Source organism: Bufo bufo, chromosome 3 (genome assembly GCF_905171765.1).
Source record: "Bufo bufo chromosome 3, aBufBuf1.1, whole genome shotgun sequence".
Classification (NCBI taxonomy): Eukaryota; Metazoa; Chordata; class Amphibia; order Anura; family Bufonidae; genus Bufo; species Bufo bufo.
The window spans coordinates 558,216,531-558,234,886 of record NC_053391.1 but is presented as its reverse complement, the minus strand read 5'-3'; the positions used below and the strand labels follow the sequence as shown (position 1 = coordinate 558,234,886).

Genomic DNA, 18,356 nt, shown 5'->3' with positions numbered 1-18,356 from the left:
ACTGCCCCCATACAGTAGTGTCCCCCATACAGTAGTGTCCCCCACACTGCCCCCATACAGTAGTGTCCCCCACACTGCCCCATACAGTAGTGTCCCCCACACTGCCCCCATACAGTAGTGTCCCCCACACTGCCCCCATACAGTAGTGTCCCCCACACTGCCCCCATACAGTAGTGTTCACCACACTGCCCCCATATAGTAGTGTCCCCCACACAGTAGTTTCCCCCCACATGTCCTCCTGTGTGCACCCCCCTCATGTCCCCCAAAGTTGGCACATAAAATAAAATAAATTGCCCTCACACAGTATCCCACCATATTTTCCCCCCACATGTCCTCCTGTGTGTACCCCACTCATGCCCCCCAAAATTGGCACATAAAAGAAAAAAAAAAACTAAAAGCTAAATACTCACCTGCACTTGCTCGCAGAGTCCCGGCACTGTGCTGCTGAGTCCCGGCAGAGGCTCACGCGATGACGTTGATGGATGTATTGATGGAAGCACTCATTGCTTCTGGGCCTGGCAGTGGCACCCCTGTGAGAGCTGGCACCCGGGGCGTACTGCCCCCCCTGGGCACGCCACTGAGCTTATCTATACCCCCCTTCCCCCCGACCTCTGCACAGGGCACAGGTCATTCCTAGAAAACTCTCCCCTAGAAGTCAATGAGGTCCCCTCCCCTGTCCATTGTGTCTATGGCCCATGTGGCTGCTCTCAAAGAAGATAGTCTTGACATATTTTAGGCTATTTTAGGATTTTTATTTAAATATAGCTAGGGACTTGACAAGATTTTCAAAAATCACCAAAAATTCTATAAAAAAAATGTTCAACATAAAAATCTGATTTTAACAATAATTAATTTTCTGATGATACATTCCCTTAGCAAATACTGCAGTGAACGCAGGGCTCAAAAACATAAGTACAACATGCTAATTCAGTGAAATAAAAGCTAATAGTTAGGCAGAGGGAGATGTAGAGTTTTGTTCTTTAATAGTTGTAGTTCTAAAGTCATTGATATATTTACTGATTTATCTCTAAGGTACATTAACAAAGCACCAATGAGAGGTCAGTCTCCCTACAGACTGTGGTCGACCACCAGACTGCCACAGGGTGCAGTCTTGCAAGATTCAACAAACTGGGGTTCCAATCTGCCACCAATTCATAGAGATTCCACACTAGGGAGAATGGATCAAATTCAAAATGCTGGTAGAAGAAATGATGCACGGGTAAAAGAACAGTTCCGTTATAAGTGGGACAACAATATGGCTAGAACATATGGTGCTGAATATGAAAGGAAAAGACAAAAGTTGTCTGTAGATCCATATGGACAAATGGTAAACCATTCCCCTTCTAAAAAGCGGAGACAAAAAGGGAAGCTGATACAAATGGACAGTATTTATGGAAAATGGGAAGCAGATTATATACTAGAAAAAAAAATGAAAGAGCTAAAGTATGATGAGTGGGAACCGTTACATAATCTGCCCAAAGCGCTACAAAATCAGCTCATATCACAATCAAACAAGGTGGGCTATCCAGAGACTGAAAAAACTAAATCCATTCTAACAAATTCTGGAGATACAAGTCAGGAAAAAAAAAGTTGGTGGTCTAAGCTTGTAAAATCTGCAAAATCAGGAGTAACTAATTCAGCTGTTTCAGAAACTTCTCAGGACAAAGCACAAAAAAATAATGTGGAGCAAAGCTCCTCGTTAAATCACAATAAGGAAGTCTTAAAAGAAAATCGGCCGCAATTTCGAAAACGAAAAGTTCCCCCACCTTACGTTCCTCCTCCTCCTTATGATTACCCACACCTTATCTTCCCTACGAACAAAGAAAAAGTTAATCACACTAGAGGATACAGCCAAAAGCAAAGTACTCATATTCTACCTCTACATGACATTGAGGACTGTCATGAAAGTAGAGAAAAGGTGCCAAGGTATAGTGTGGAGAACACTAGAGCTGCCAAGACAAATTTATCATCAAGTACAAATATGCTGGGGAACACTGTAGAAGTAGCGGAAAAACAAAAGACTGACCCAGCTTTGCAGAGCATAATACAAGGCAGAAAACTTCCTCGAGCTCATAGCACATGGACAGGACCTAACTCTGATGAGTTTCTTGATCATATATATGAGAGTGTAGAAGGCAGAAGTTCCCCTCTTACTCACGATACACCAAATTTTCCAAAAATCAAGTCTGATCTTGACCTACAGAGTGATAACAAGATATATGGGACAGTTTCATTCCCTGCTCAAAGGGACACATCAGTTCCATACACACGGCACACAAATAGCAAAGCACAACAGGACAAAAGTGAAGCAACAAAAAGAAAAAATATGACCCCTGCAAATAATAGCCGACATCAAATGCCACCTTTTGATACTCGCCCACCAATTCCTCTGCATGGAATAAAACTGCCACGAGAGTTGGGTTTCAGTTATGCAAGTGGAAATTTTCTAAATGCTGATAAAAGGAACAGAGGAGGCTACATAAACATTAATAAACAAGATAATGAACAAGGACATGAGCAGAGAAGACCATTAAGGGTTGTATCAGGCAAAGAATCAAAGACAAGACCTGCTCCAAAATCAAATAACGTTGAGTATGGGTGGTACAGTCATACTCTTCCTGTGAAAAAACAATATATGAAACCATATATGCAGGAAGAAACAAAACATGGTGATTCCAGAAAGGAAAGAATAACTTATCAGGATACAGAATTTCCCAGATGGAGAGAACCTGGAAATGTCAACACTTTACCGGGGAGAAGCCATGATCATAACCGTTGGAGAGGTCCCAATGGCCTGAAATTTAGTAGGAAATACAATATATCTGAACATTCTAATATACATCCCAGTGATCTAGGAAAAAGCCAAGCAAAGGGAACAGTGAAAATTCAGGCTGCATTATCTAATGAGGATGAGGGACTTTTTGTCATTGATGCAACCTGTGTAGTTGTTAGGGCAGAGTATATTTTTCCACCAGTAATGGAGCAAGTAAAATTTGTACCTGATGAGAAATCTAACGAGGAATCCTTGCCCATTCGTAGTCACTCTAAGAGTCTTGTCAAGAAAGAGAGAGCACATCACACTTCACATTCAAAGTCTAGTTCGAATTTACCACTACAACCGTGCTCTCAAAAGAAGCATTCTAAAATTGAGCAGTGCAATCAACTGTTCACAGAGAGACAAGCCTCAACCCTCAAAGAAAGAGCAGTCCGCATTTTAGGGCTTTCCATTGGAGAATTAGATTATCTCAATGAATCTCAAGATCAGCAGAAACCCTATGGATCCCTGACAGAAGCTGTTAATGCTGAACAAGGACGCACATTTAATGAGCAAGAATCTGAGGTTTTGATTAAAAATGGAAACAGAAAAGGATTTAAGATCCATAATTATAAAGAGATGCCCTGCATTTTAGAGAATGTAGATCATCTTCCAGCTACATCAGAAACTGTTAATGATAGTTTGCACATGTCTGTTAATAGTACTAAAGAGATTAAAGAACTGGGATCAGAGCAAAGTGTACTTTCTCCTGACACACAGAACCCAAGTAGCAAAGAAAGCTGTTCAGAACCATCTGACATAATGGTTCAAAATGATCAAACTCTAGCAACACCCAAACCCCAAGAAAGTTTTCTGCCTATAGTAAAAGGTGTTGGAATCAGTCCATATCCAAGTGTATTTTCTCATTGTATGGAACTTGATACTACCATGAAGGAAGAGATACAAGACTGTAAAACATCAGCAGAGCCATTGGATTTACATGTCACAGAAACGTTAAAACAAGTTGAGGGTATGTTACTAGAGTCAGTGGAGGAAGAATGTCTTGTTCAGCGGAAAACATTATCGATGGTCACTAAAAAGAACACAAGTAAAGATAATGCTATAATAGAAGGGAACTCAGAGGAAGACCACCCAGCAGAAACTCAGTTGAAAGAAAAAAAATCCAAGCCTACAAAACATGCATCAAATTTTACAAATCCTCATTTATTTCAGGAACCAGACATAGAACACAAGAAAGTTACTAGTGAAGTTTGCTTGGCCTCTCAAGCAGATCATACATCTTCTAGGAGCCTAATAAAAGCATATTCAAGAAAACCAACTTACTATGCCAAAGATCTCAGGGAGGCTGTCTCCCGAATCAGGCGCCACACAGCCCCAGATTCTGACACAGATGAGGATCTAGAGAAGTCTTCATTTGACTCAGTAGAGCAGGTTTCAGACGAATATGTGACTTCATGTAGCTCAGACACCTCAGACTCTGAAGTGACAGTAATACTGTGTGAAGATGAAAAGGATGAAGACACATTACCCATCACAGAAGATTCAAGTAGTGAAAGAATGAATGGACACAGAGAAGACATATTTACCAAGGAAATTATGGTAGCAACAGCTCCACTCGTGACACTGCATGAAGGTGCATTTGAAGATCAGCCTAATAAATACCAGGCACCTGAACAAAATGCTGTGTATGATCTGAACAGCTGCATTAAGGAAATACTTCAGGACTTGAATAAGACTGAGCAAGAATTCTTCCCAAGCAATGAAGATCAGAGTGAAGCCTCAGCAAGTTCTAATGTTCCAGACCTGCCAACAAAAGGTAACTTGTACTGTGAGCCCTTGAGACTAGTGTTGAGCGAACTTCTGTTTTAAGTTCGGCGTCTAAAGTTCGGCTTCCGGTTAGCGGAGAATCCCGATATGGATTCCGAATTCCGTTGTGGTCCGTGGTAGCGGAATCAATAATCGGCTATTATTGATTCCGTTACCACGGACCACAACGGAATTTGGAATCCATATCGGGATTCTCCGCTAACCGGAAGCCGAACTTTAGACGCCGAACTTAAAACAGAAGTTCGCTCAACACTACTTGAGACATTAAAGAGGACCTGTCATCTCTCCTGATATGTCTGTTTTAGTAACTACTTGCATTCCCCATGTAATAAGGGTACTTTCACACTAGCATTGTTCAGATCCGGCAGGCAGTTCCGGCAACGGAACTGCCTGTCGGATATGGCAAACCGCATGCAAACGAAAATATGTTTTTTCTGGATCCGTTAGATGGATCAGGTATCATCCGGAATAACAGATTCGGTATTTAATTTTTTTCAAAGATCAAAAGCAAAAATAGCTCCTCCTATGTCCCGGCGCATGCACAGACCAGGAAACCGGATTCGGCAACACTTACTTAAGCCACTTTTTTTTTTTACAAACCGTTTTTATTGAAGATTTTTTTAACAAATACTAGCCAATCTTGTAAAGCATACAGTGGGCCGATGCAGTGGAAAGAAAAAAAAGCATGGGAAAAGCCTGGCTTACGACGGAGATGTTAAGGCACATTCTTATCAGTAAGATCAGAATTGAGCTATATTGAGTGTATATAAGTTCATGGATAAGGATCTGCCAGCTGAGCTGCCTCACTGAACACAGTAAAACACAGAGTATGTTACTAGAGAATCTCTAGGCTGTAAAGAGAAACATGCTCAATTTATTTTTTATAAAGACCAATTAAAAAAATAATTTTTAGCTCAAAATGAGTGCAATGCAATATTTATAACATGCCCCAACTGGACGTTATTAGTTGGGTTTGTGTCCCCGCACAGCCTGACACTGTCCAATCAGTGTGATACTGTATCAGAATTATTGTGACATGTCAGGAGAGGTGACATGTCTAATCCCTTAGATGCCACAGTCACTACTAATCGTGGCATAAATGGGAGTTATCTCTGATACCAGTTAATGTAACAGGATGTCAACTGTATTGCACAGCTTATCACGTATGGAGCAGGCTCGGCTCATAATACACCCCTCACGCATTGCAGACTTATTGGGCACGTCCTGGATCCTGAATAGGTCAAATTGCAGGAAAAATCATATGTAACACTTTCCCTTTAAAAGTCAGAACATAACCGTAAACCAAGTAGTCTCTTGAAATTCTCTACACACTATTAAAGTAAAGAAAACATGTGTATTTATGTATATTACTAATGAAATAACTTAAAAAGTTAAAGTAAGGCCCCTTGTAGATGAGCATGAGCGGATAAGGTGCGGATGCGTTCAGTGAAAAATGCGCGATTTCGCAAGCAAGTTCATTCAGTTTTGTCTGCAATCGAGTTCAGTTTTTATCGCGCGGGTGCAATGTGATTTAATGCGTTTGGCACGCGCGTGATAAAAAACGGAATGTTCACAAACAACATCTCTTAGCAACCATCAGTGAAAAATGCATCACATCCGCACTTGCTTGCGGATGCAATGTGATTTTCACGCAGCCCTATTCACTTCTATGGGGCCAGCGTTGCGTGAAAATCGCAGAATATAGAACATGCTGCTATTTTCACGCAACGCACAAGTGATGCGTGAAAACCAACGCTCGTGTACACAGACCCATTGAAATGAATGGGTCAGGCTACCGTGTTGGCGAAATGCGTTCGCATCACGCATTTCACCCGAGCGGAATACTCGCTCGTGTGAAAGGGGCCTAACTCTGTGGATACGTTTCCTTCAAATCTCAGCCATTTGTGCACCAGACCTCTCCTTCTTTCCAATTTACTAACAGGAAATAATAATTACTGCAAATAGCATGGAGATGCAACCAGGTCACTGCTTCCACAAGCCAGCTAGCTTACATTACACTCCGTCTTTCCACCCCTCACATTATACAAGTTTATCTAAAAAGTTTATCTTAAAAATATCCTACTGTTTTGTGCATTCAGCTCCTATGCAGACCTATGAGTCTCTCTGGTTACCTACAGACTGTGCATGCAGTTTTACTGTGTATATAAGGCCTATGACTTGAAGGTGCTGTTCATCTTTGGAGGCCTTTCATACAGAACCCTACCCCTTGGGAAGCATACTTACCTGCTCTCACTTCGTTCTCAGCGCATCAACATCCAGTTTGACGCTGCTGCAGCCAATGACTGGCCACAGTGGTAACCTGCCCCACTTGCGCCATGTGACCCATTGGCATGAAGCAAGGTGAGCAGGTTACCACTGCGAGTCATTGGCTGTATCAGTGTCAAACTTGATGTTAATACACAGGGAATGAAGTGAGGCAGTAGGGGAGCAGGTAAGCATGCTTCCCTCTGCATCTCCGGCAACATGGGGAGGTCTACCCAAAAGGCCTCCCGAAGATGAACAACCCCTTTACCTTTCTGTATTTAAATCTAAAACTTTAGCATGGAGTTTGTGAGATATTTTATTTTCATGTTCTCATTAATTTTATCTTTAGAAGAATATCACACAAACAAAGTTATATGAAGTATACAGAATGAAGATCATGAGGGAAACCTGCAGAGCAGACCTAAAGTGGACGTTGAAGACTTTCCCTCTGCTCCTGGAACCACCTCTGGCTTTTAAAGAAGTGTTTTATATGGTTGTGAAGATGGCGGAGAAGTCTTGATCAGCCTCTTCATTTTACTATTAGAAAGGTTGCTGTCTTTACAGTTGGTTTTCTTATATTCAGTGTGTCATGTATACTAGATGACATTACTTGCAGTGATATTCATAGTCAGGCTCAGACCGACCCACAGGGGAACAGGTGGCCCACCTCCTGGCACAGTAAACTGCACTACATATAGATACAACATCTCAACCAGACTATGTTCATATAAAAACTGGGTAGATTATTTAAAGGGGTTTTGCAGTTTTTTTTAAACTGATGATCTATCCTCTATCCAACACCCGGGACCCCCGCCGATCAGCTGTTTGAGAAGGCAGCGCTGGCAGTAGTGCCGCGGCCTTCTCGCTGTTTACCGCAGGCCCAGTGACATCACGACTAGTATCAATGGCCTGGGCGGGGCTAAGCTCCATTCAAGTGAACAGATCAGATGCTGGTGATCTATCCAGAGGATAGATCATCAGTTTAAAAAAACTGCACAACCCCTTTAACAAACTACCCGGTTAATTAGTATAGATGCATTAGATGTCTGAGATGACTTCTAGGCACAGAAGCAGGTCAACCAGTATTCTCTTTTACCAGGGACCTGCCTTATCAAAGTTGCTGCAGGGACCCCAATAATCAATCATTTTGTAGCATGTAGGAGCAGGTAGTATTTGCATGTCGCTTTACAGTGGGCCCCCAGATTGGATTTCACTGGTGGGCCCTAGGCACCCGTGTCGGACACTGTTCATGGTACATGTGCTGAGTTGTGCAGGAGTGATCTCTCCATAAATCCTCAGCAGCACTACCCTTTTATAAGGGAGCGATAGAAAAAACGTCTTCATTTTCATTTGTATTATTCTCGTTGTAGCAGCCACAAATGTCCATGTATGTGAAACACAATATATCCATCTGAAATGGCCCAATTTTTGTTATTTCCGCTGTTCAAGTGAAAATACAGTATATATAATCTACATTTTTTGCTGTTCCCTTGTTATTACCTCTCTGATAAAATGTGTATTCTCTCATAAATAAAACACAATATTACAAGAATTCCCAAAGTTTATTTATACGGTACAAACTAAATAAAAACAAGAACTATTTTAGGGTATTGCCATTTTTTTCCTTCATTTTGTGAGAGAAAGTTTGCATTTTCTTCCTTCAGTTGCACCACAGCCACCAAAGTGAGCAAGTTGAACGGGAACACCATGATAAGCCATGTCGTCACTATGCAGAGTTTTGCAATCCTGGTGCTTCATGCTGAATCTGCTTCATCTAAAGGGAACCTGTCAGGAGCTTGGTTCGGGCAGTATGAAACACCGGCAAGTGACGAATAACCATATTTTACTCTGAAATGCTGGAATTTCAGAGAAACCATAGTTGAAAGTCAAGCCAGGAATGGGGAGAAGAGTCAAAATAATTGTTTGTAACCAGGTTGCCTTTTGGTATTTCATGCTGGTTGGGGCTGCATAAGTATTCTGACAAGTTCTCTTTAAATACAGTTACACTAGAAAACCACTGTAAGCCTACTACAGGCAAAGTGCTGGAAGGGGGTTGTTACAGAGGACCTGTCCCCTCTCCTGACATGTCTGTTTAAGCAATTGCTAGCATCCCCCTTGTAATAACAATCCTGGAGCATCTATTTTTGTGACTCAGTATTGTACCATTCCATTATTATTCCTGCAAGAAGTTACGAATGAAGGTCTAAATGGATGTTACTAGTTGGGTGTGTGTCCCTGCACAGTCTGACACTGGCAGCACTGATTGGATAATATCAGACTGCAGGGATACACCCCCAACTGGTAACATCCATCTGGACCGTCACTGCAAACTGCTAGTAATTGATTCATAAACTTCTAGCAGGAATAATAAAGGAACAGAACAACATACAATCATAAGAATGGATGTGCCAGAATTGTTATTGGAAAGATGACAGGTCCTCTTTAAACTGGATGAGATAGAGGAAGCCAGAATATCCACGCACCTGTATATCTGCCCATAAGCTTACCTGACTGAGGCTAGATATGATGTCACTACTTAACTGACAGAAAGAGACATGTGATGCCACAATAACTTACCTGACTGAAATGCATTTGTGATGTCACTGTAGATTAGCCGATGGAAAACTGCTGCTTACATAACTAAAACACTCTTATGATATCACAGTAGTTTATTTGACAAAACTTAGCTATGACCGGTTGTGAGTAATACACATTTGTGATGTCACATTATGTTACTTGTCTGAAACCCACAACAGTTCACCTGATTCTAACACACTTGTGATATCACATATGCTAACTGATGATTATGTGACTCAAATCCATTTGTGATGACACAGCTGTTTAGCTGACAAGTTGGACATTTGTGACATCACAGCAGTTAAGCTGATGGAAATCCATTTGTGATGTCACAACCGATTAGCTTACAGAAAGACATTTGTGACATCACAGCAGTTAAGATGATGGAAAAACATTTGTGATGTCACAGCAGATTAGCTGACAAAGACATTTGTGACATCAAAGCAGTTAAGCTTACAGAAAGACATTTTTGATGTCACAGCAGATTAGCTGACAGAAAGACATTTGTGATGTCACAGCAGATTAGCTGACAGAAAGACATTTGTGATGTCACAGCAGATTAGCTGACAGAAAGACATTTGTGACATCACAGCAGTTAAGCTTACAGAAAGACATTTGTGATGTCACAGCAGTTAAGATGAAAGCAAGACATTTGTGATGTCACAGCAGTTAAGATGATGGAAAGACATTTGTGACATCACAGCAGATTAGCTGACAGAAAGACATTTGTGACATCACAGCAGATTAGCTGACAGAAAGACATTTGTGACATCACAGCAGATTAGCTGACAGAAAGACATTTGTGACATCACAGCAGTTAAGATGATGGAAAAACATTTGTGATGTCACAGCAGATTAGCTGACAAAGACATTTGTGACATCACAGCAGTTAAGCTGATGGAAAGACATTTGTGACATCACAGCAGTTAAGCTGATGGAAAGACATTTGTGATGTCACAGCAGTTAAGCTTACAGAAAGACATTTTTGATGTCACAGCAGTTAAGATGAAAGCAAGACATTTGTGATGTCACAGGAGTTAAAATGAGGGAAAGACATTTGTGACATCACAGCAGATTAGCTGACAGACATTTGTGACATCACAGCAGATTAGCTGACAGAAAGACATTTGTGACGTCACAGCAGTTAAGTTTACAGAAAGACATTTGTGATGTCACAGCAGTTAAGATGAAAGCAAGACATTTGTGATGTCACAGCAGTTAAGATGAGGGAAAGACATTTGTGACATCACAGCAGTTAAGCTTACAGAAAGACATTTGTGACATCACAGCAGATTAGTTGACAGAAAGACATTTGTGACATCACAGCAGATTAGCTGACAGAAAGACATTTGTGACATCACAGCAGTTAAGCTTACAGAAAGACATTTGTGATGTCACAGCAGTTAAGATGAAAGCAAGACATTTGTGATGTCACAGCAGTTAAGATGATGGAAAGACATTTGTGACATCACAGCAGATTAGCTGACAGAAAGACATTTGTGACATCACAGCAGATTAGCTGACAGAAAGACATTTGTGACATCACAGCAGATTAGCTGACAGAAAGACATTTGTGACATCACAGCAGATTAGCTGACAGAAAGACATTTGTGATGTCACAGCAGATTAGCTGACAGAAAGACATTTGTGACATCACAGCAGTTAAGCTTACAGAAAGACATTTGTGATGTCACAGCAGTTAAGATGATGGAAAGACATTTGTGACATCACAGCAGATTAGCTGACAGAAAGACATTTGTGATGTCACAGCAGATTTGCTGACAGAAAGACATTTGTGATGTCACAGCAGTTAAGATGATGGAAAGACATTTGTGACATCACAGCAGATTAGCTGACAGAAAGACATTTGTGACATCACAGCAGTTAAGCTGATGGAAAGACATTTGTGATGTTGCAGCCGTTAAGCTGATGGAAAGACATTAGTGATGTCACTGCAGTTTAGCTGACAGAGAGACTTTTGTGATGGCATAGCAGATTAGCTGACGTAAACACATTTGTGATGTCACAGTAGCTTTTTCAGGCTCAGACAACAGCAATAAAAGAACACTCCAGTGTGAGGACATTGAATATACTCTATGTGATCCCTGATTTCTAACTGCTGATTTGATGACCAGAGGGTGCGAGATCACCCCATTCATAGCTTTTTAGGCAGTTCCTGACAAATGTACTGATCCACAACTAATTATAAGAAGAGCGAACGTAGCTCCTTACATGACATCAAATTAAGGCTACATTCACACGTCAGTATTTTTCTATATCCCGATTTTCGGTCCGTTTTTTGCGGATCCGTTGTTCCTGAAAATGTTTCCGTATGTCATCCGTTTTTTGCGGACCCGCAAAAAACGGAAACATGTATAAATTTCAATAAGCAAATAAAGTTGTTTGGATTTCTTTGAAAAAAAATTGGAAAAAAAAAAGTGAATAAAAGTCTTGTTATGTGTTACCTCAGGTGCCATTTAATTTCCAGGAACGGAATCCGCATAAAACGGATGACATACGTAATGACATACGAATGTCTTCCGTTTTTTCCAGATCCATTGACTTTGTATTGTTCCAGGATCCGATTTTTGCCGAAAAGAATAGGACAAGTTTTATATTTTTTCGGACATGCGGAACGGAACAACGGAAACGGACAGCACACATTGTGCTGTCCGATTTTCTCCAGGACCCATTGAAAATGAATGGGTACAGAACTGGTCCAGATCTGTTCCGCAAAAAACGGAACAGATCAGGAAAGAAACAACGGACGTGTGAATGGACCCTAACAGTAAGGAAATCCTTTGGTATGGCAAGGCTTTCCTTCACTGAGGCAAAGATTCAATTTGCTGCCCTAGCCCTATATGTACTGTATATATACCTTGGCAAAAGAGGCAGTGTGGCTTGCTGACATTAACATTCATAGGTCACATGTCCTAGGCACAGCTCAGTCCCATTCAGGTGAATGAGGCTGAGTTGTAATACCAAGCACAGCCACTATCCAATGGATAGCGCTGTGCTGGATAATATGTGGAGGCGGCCACAGTGCACACCAGAGCTCCACAGCCTCCTCAAGCAGCTGATAAGAGACCTAGAGAACTAGACATTTTTCACTGATAAGACATATTACAAACTTTCTTGTGATCACTTGTACTAATGATTTAAGCAAAGTAGTGTTAAAAGTTAGTGACCATTTAAATAAAAAAATAACTTAATTTTTTTTTAAGAAACAGAAATACTGTAGGGTAGGGTAGTTTCAAAGAGGATTTTGAAAAGAAGCTTTCCATTTATAAGGGTGCCTTCACACAAGGCAAGAAAGTACACACTGAAATCTGCATCGGTGCATTTTTAGGTTTATTTTGGCACAGATTTTATTGTGGATTTGGATGTCAAAATCATTTCACACTACGATTTCCCACTGAAATCAATGAAGAAATTGGGTTTCACGCAAATCACAGCACATCGTGCTTTCCACAGCCACATAGATTTTTGGAGCAGACACGTTCAAACTCCATAGGAATACATGGATACCCTATGTATGGTGCAGGTTTTTCCACATATGCATTCCACCACATGTAAAAGTACCCTTATTAATTTGTAGTGCTGTTAAGAAACTTCCTATTGCTTTATTCCTAAATTTTCATTCTCCATTTGAGCCTTCTGTTGTACCACATGGCCTGTGTGCTTGTTCTTTGAATATTACAGGCTTATATGTGGAAGCTAGTTTTTTCATGCATTTTTATAAAAGTCACAATGAACACCTCATAGGAACACATAGAAAAAGTGACTTTTCTGGGAGTGCCTGTTTAACACATGCATGCCTAATGCAGTGAACCAGATTGTAATTCCAAGTATTGCCAGTAGATGGTGCTCGATCATAACAATACATGCATGTGACTACAGCACACAGCATTATGTGACCACTATCATTTACTAGAAGTCAAACGCTTTGAAAAAAAAGAAAAGAAAAGAAACCCAATGCAAATAGAAATGCATAGCTTAAGACTAAAATTTATTGAAACCTAACAGCCATAATAAAAAGGCAGATAAGCTAAAAGTTGTGATCAGTCAACAAACAATAGGTATTACAACTAGCATGCTAGAGGGTTTGTAGTGAAATGGGTTGAAAACATCGCCACTCTTGTCCATAGTTCTGTCTGGTGTTGCAGTTCAGGCTCATTTTCTGGAGAAATGCAGACCTTTACTTTAGTAAATTGATACAATGCTTTTAAAGAGATGCTTTTCCAGCCAATTGCTGAGGACACTCTTTGGTGTAGCTTGTTGTCTGTACCATACTGTCTTTTGGTATACTTACAATGTGTTACCACAATTATATGTGACATGGCTGTGTTTGTGACCAGCATTTTATTCAACTAAAATTGGGTTTTGACTTAGTAGAGAAAAAAAATGTTATAACAGATCATTTTCCAAAGATGTGATCTAGTTTATACCAGACCACAGGCATATACATAAGTTCAAAATGGGAGAATTGCCACAGTGCCCCACTAACAGAGGAGAAAACAGAGAAGAGCACTTGGCCTACAGGAGTTCCTACCTGATTGCTATCCTGGAGAAGACAGTTGTGTATCTGTACTAATGCACAATGACATGTTAGGAGAATACACAATACAGTTTCTGGAGGTTATCTATTGTCTGTCGACATAAGCAGAAATAAATGGCAAAACCAAACCACTTAATGTCCAAAATACACAAAGCTTCTTGCATGATATACAGTCAGGTCCATAAATATTGGGACATCTACACAATTGTAACATTTTTGGCTCTATACACCACCACAATGGATTTGAAATGAAACAAACAAGATGTGCTTTAACTGCAGACTGTCAGCTTTAATTTGAGGGTATTTACATCCAAATCAGGTGAACGGTGTAGGAATTACAACAGTTTGCATATGTGCCTCCCACTTGTTAGGGGACCAAAAGTAATGGGACAATTGGCTTCTCAGCTGTTCCATGGCCAGGTGTGTGTTATTTCCTCATTATCCCAATTACAATGAGCAGATAAAAGGTCCAGAGTTCATTTCAGGTGTGCTATTTGCATTTGGAATCTGTTGCTGTCAACTCTCAAGATGAGATCCAAAGAGCTGTCACTATCAGTGAAGCAAGCCATCATTAGGCTGAAAAAACAAAGCAAGCCCATCAGAGAGATAGCAAAAACATTAGGCGTGGCCAAAACAACTGTTTGGAACATTCTTAAAAAGAAGGAACGCACTGGTGAGTTCAGCAACACCAAAAGACCCGGAAGACCACAGAAAACAACTGTGGTGGATGACCAAAGAATTCTTTACCTGGTGAAGAAAACACCCTTCACAACAGTTGGCCAGATCAAGAACACTCTCCAGGAGGTAGGTGTATGTGTGTCAAAGTCAACATTCAAGAGAAGACTTCACCAGAGTGAATACAGAGGGTTCACCACAAGATGTAAACCATAGGTGAGCCTCAAAAACAGGAAGGCCAGATTAGAGTTTGCCAAACGACATCTAAAAAAGCCTTCACAGTTCTGGAACAACATCCTATGGACAGATGGGACCAAGATTAACTTGTACCAGAGTGATGGGAAGAGAAGAGTATGGAGAAGGAAAGGAACTGCTCATGATCCTAAGCATACGACCTCATCAGTGAAGCATGGTGGTGGTAGTGTCATGGCGTGGGCATGTATGGCTGCCAATGGAACTGGTTCTCTTGTATTTATTGATGATGTGACTGCTGACAAAAGCAGCAGGATGAATTCTGAAGTGTTTCGGGAAATATTATCTTCTCATAATCAGCCAAATGCTTCAGAAATCATTGGACGGCGCTTCACAGTGCAGATGGACAATGACCCAAAGCGTACTGCAAAAGCAACCAAAGAGTTTTTTAAGGGAAAGAAGTGGAATGTTATACAATGGGCAAGTCAATCACCTGACCTGAATCCAATTGAGCATGCATTTCACTTGCTGAAGACAAAACTGAAGGGAAAATGCCCCAAGAATAAGCAGGACCTGAAGACAGTTGCAGTAGAGGCCTGGCAGAGCATTACCAGGGATGAAACCCAGCGTCTGGTGATGTCTATGCGTTCCAGACTTCAGGCTGTAATTGACTGCAACCAAGTATTAAAAAGTGAAAGTTTGATTTATGATTATTATTCTGTCCCATTACTTTTGGTCCCTTAACAAGTGGGAGGCACATATGCAAACTGTTGTAATTCCTACACCGTTCACCTGATTTGGATGTAAATACCCTCAAATTAAAGCTGACAGTTTACAGTTAAAGCACATCTTGTTCGTTTCATTTCAAATCCATTGTGGTGTATAGAGCCAAAAATGTTAGAATTGTGTCGATGTCCCAATATTTATGGACCTGACTGTATGGTCCAGTGTGGTCCAGTCTTCACTGTGATTAATGCTGAATCTTGTTGGGCTGAGCTAATTTTGGTTATCATGGTTAATATGTATCTTACTAAGATTTTCTGTCCATTCGAACATCCCTGTATTTAGCCTCCATGGACTATGTGATAAATGACCAGAACCAACTGTAGGTATCAGTGGTGCCTCTGAAGATGATGCCCTGGATAGATTTGGTCTTCCGAAAAATCATTGGCATCGGTAACACACATTGTTTCCTTCCTTGCTCACCTTATATACTTCCATACTACTAGGAACACTAATAACCTCCAGTTTTTCATAGCGCATTGACCATGGACCAGGCCAGGATAAGATGTTGTGATGGAAGCATGTTCCATTCTGCAATGACTGACTCCTCTGCAGATGTGAAGATGGTAGTATACAAATTAGACATACAGTAAATGGCACATAAAAGGGATGGATGAGTCCTGTAATCAGGAGCCGGTGTCTTACTATATTGGTATGCACCTTGTTTTCTTTATTTCTCATCCTGCAGACTAATTTAGTCATGAGAAAGCCCTGCCATGAGTCACCCAGAAGCTAATGTGCTGTTCTTCTGAAGTGTTACTCAAACATTTTACTGGATTCAATAAAATTACAAACAATACCAGCTTCTCCATGGCCATAATGATGGAGTGCTGTCTATGACATAACAGAGGAACAGTAGCCGAAGGGAAACTCTCAATTATGGCTGGCCGAAGAAACTCATTGTGATTCACCGACACCCCCCAGCTGGCTTCTGTCTGCTTTCTATTGTAATTTGGCTATCGGTAATAAGTACACTGACCAGGTTGATTTGGATGCATTTTAAATGTGGGTGATCATATGTGTTTACTGGACATGGGTGGAAATGGTAATTTGACTCCATTATAGCTTAACATCCAGATTTAAAAATGATCTTTGGAAATGCAGAATATTTTAGAATTTTCTCACCATGCAAAACAGTATATGGTCATGTAAAAAAGTGATTGCACTCCAAAGGTCACAAAGAGAGAACGTCTTAAGCCAGGCAAGATCCTAATGTAGTGTCAGAGGCAGACCAGGAAGGATCTAATAAGGACAGAATAGAAGAAAAATGTAAAATCGGACAAACCGTGGAAGAGATAATCCAAGATAGTGTTTTTGTATTTTTCTAACCCGGCTCTCACTAGAAAGTCGCATCAGGTTGTGGGACACAATAACTGGCACAGGTGGTAGCACAAACCAGGTTCAACAAGATTACCAGGCCGTCAGATTGGGCCCCCAATTGGTGTGCTAACTGGGCCACCCGATTCGCCTGCCAGCCGAAGCTCTTGATTGGTGGAACAGCCAAGTCCTACAATTGGTTGCATGGCCATGCCCTTTGTAAATACTGCATCTAACATCCCCACCAGCAACACTAAAAAGACTTGAGCTGTGGCGGTTGATCAGGAAACCTAACTAATGCTGCCGCAGTGCTTGAATAGACAATGTAAACCATACCTTTCCTTACAGATCTCTTGTAGCATTGAACATAAAAAACACATTTTTAAAATATGTAAATTAGATGTTAGGAGCACTCGGGCGGGCACATGTCCCTCAGTGCACCAAAATTCCATCCTGACAGGGCTAGGCATCTGTGTTGCTCTATCGCCTGGCCCCATAATCTCACACCGGCTCTGTGTGCACTAGAATTTCAGCGCATGTCAAGTAAAGAATCTCATTCCTGCCTAGGAGAGAAAACCTGTACTGAACATGTGCCCCAATTCTTAACAATACAGGACAACCAAGATACACATGCTTGGCCCTGTCAATCAACAAGAGGAAAGAGGGGCTTAGTGAAAAGGGGTGCACTGAGGGGCAAGGGCCCACCCTTGGTGCTCTGGACATCTAATTTTCATATTTTTAAAAAGTGCTTTTTCTGCTCAATGCTGCAATGTATCTGTAAGGGAAATATACAGGTTTTTGTATTTTTGTAAAGTGATGACAAGATCAGTTTATTATAGTTACAGTATGTCATAGTAAATGGCTTGCAATTCCACTTAGCTCCAGCAGACGGTGCTAGAACATGATCCTGCAAATAATTTCAATTCAACATTGATACAGAAAAGCACATCTGGAGGATTCAGCACTGGTGAAATCTCTGTACTATTACAATTATTTAGCAGATAATGGATATTCAACAATGTTTATATTATTGAAGAAAAAAAGGTGCACCTTGCCAATTGAAAAACACTCACTCGATTATTATAAATAAAGGGAAAAAAGGGGCAGGGCACTCTCAGAAATTTCGGACCATTAAGAGAACGGTTTGGAATAAATATATTTATTAATATACTCTCAAATAAAACACAAAAAAAGCATAAACATTAGTTAATACCAGCAATTGATGTATCTGGCGGCAGGTTAATGGTACGCAGCCTGAACAACAATGTATACCGTAGATACTGATGATATCCAAACTACAATAAAATATAAATCGAAGGTTGGGTCCACCTCTATGAAAATCACCACTAGGGAACCATAGGTGAAAAGTTATAATCAATCGGAGGA

The 18,356-nt window shown here is 40.8% G+C and overlaps 1 protein-coding gene across 2 annotated transcripts in view; it reads left to right on the top strand.

The window, feature by feature from the left end:
• The window catches only part of DDN (dendrin), a 38,485-nt gene extending 30,852 nt beyond the window's left edge, over positions 1-7,633 (top strand). For both annotated transcript variants that reach the window (XM_040425525.1, XM_040425524.1), the window contains exons 3-4: positions 1,033-4,592; positions 7,218-7,633. In XM_040425525.1, the coding sequence (XP_040281459.1) occupies positions 1,033-4,592; positions 7,218-7,246 (3,589 nt within the window). In that variant the 3' untranslated portion in view covers positions 7,247-7,633. The remainder of the gene's footprint in view (positions 1-1,032; positions 4,593-7,217) is intronic.
• The last annotated feature ends 10,723 nt before the right edge of the window (positions 7,634-18,356 follow it).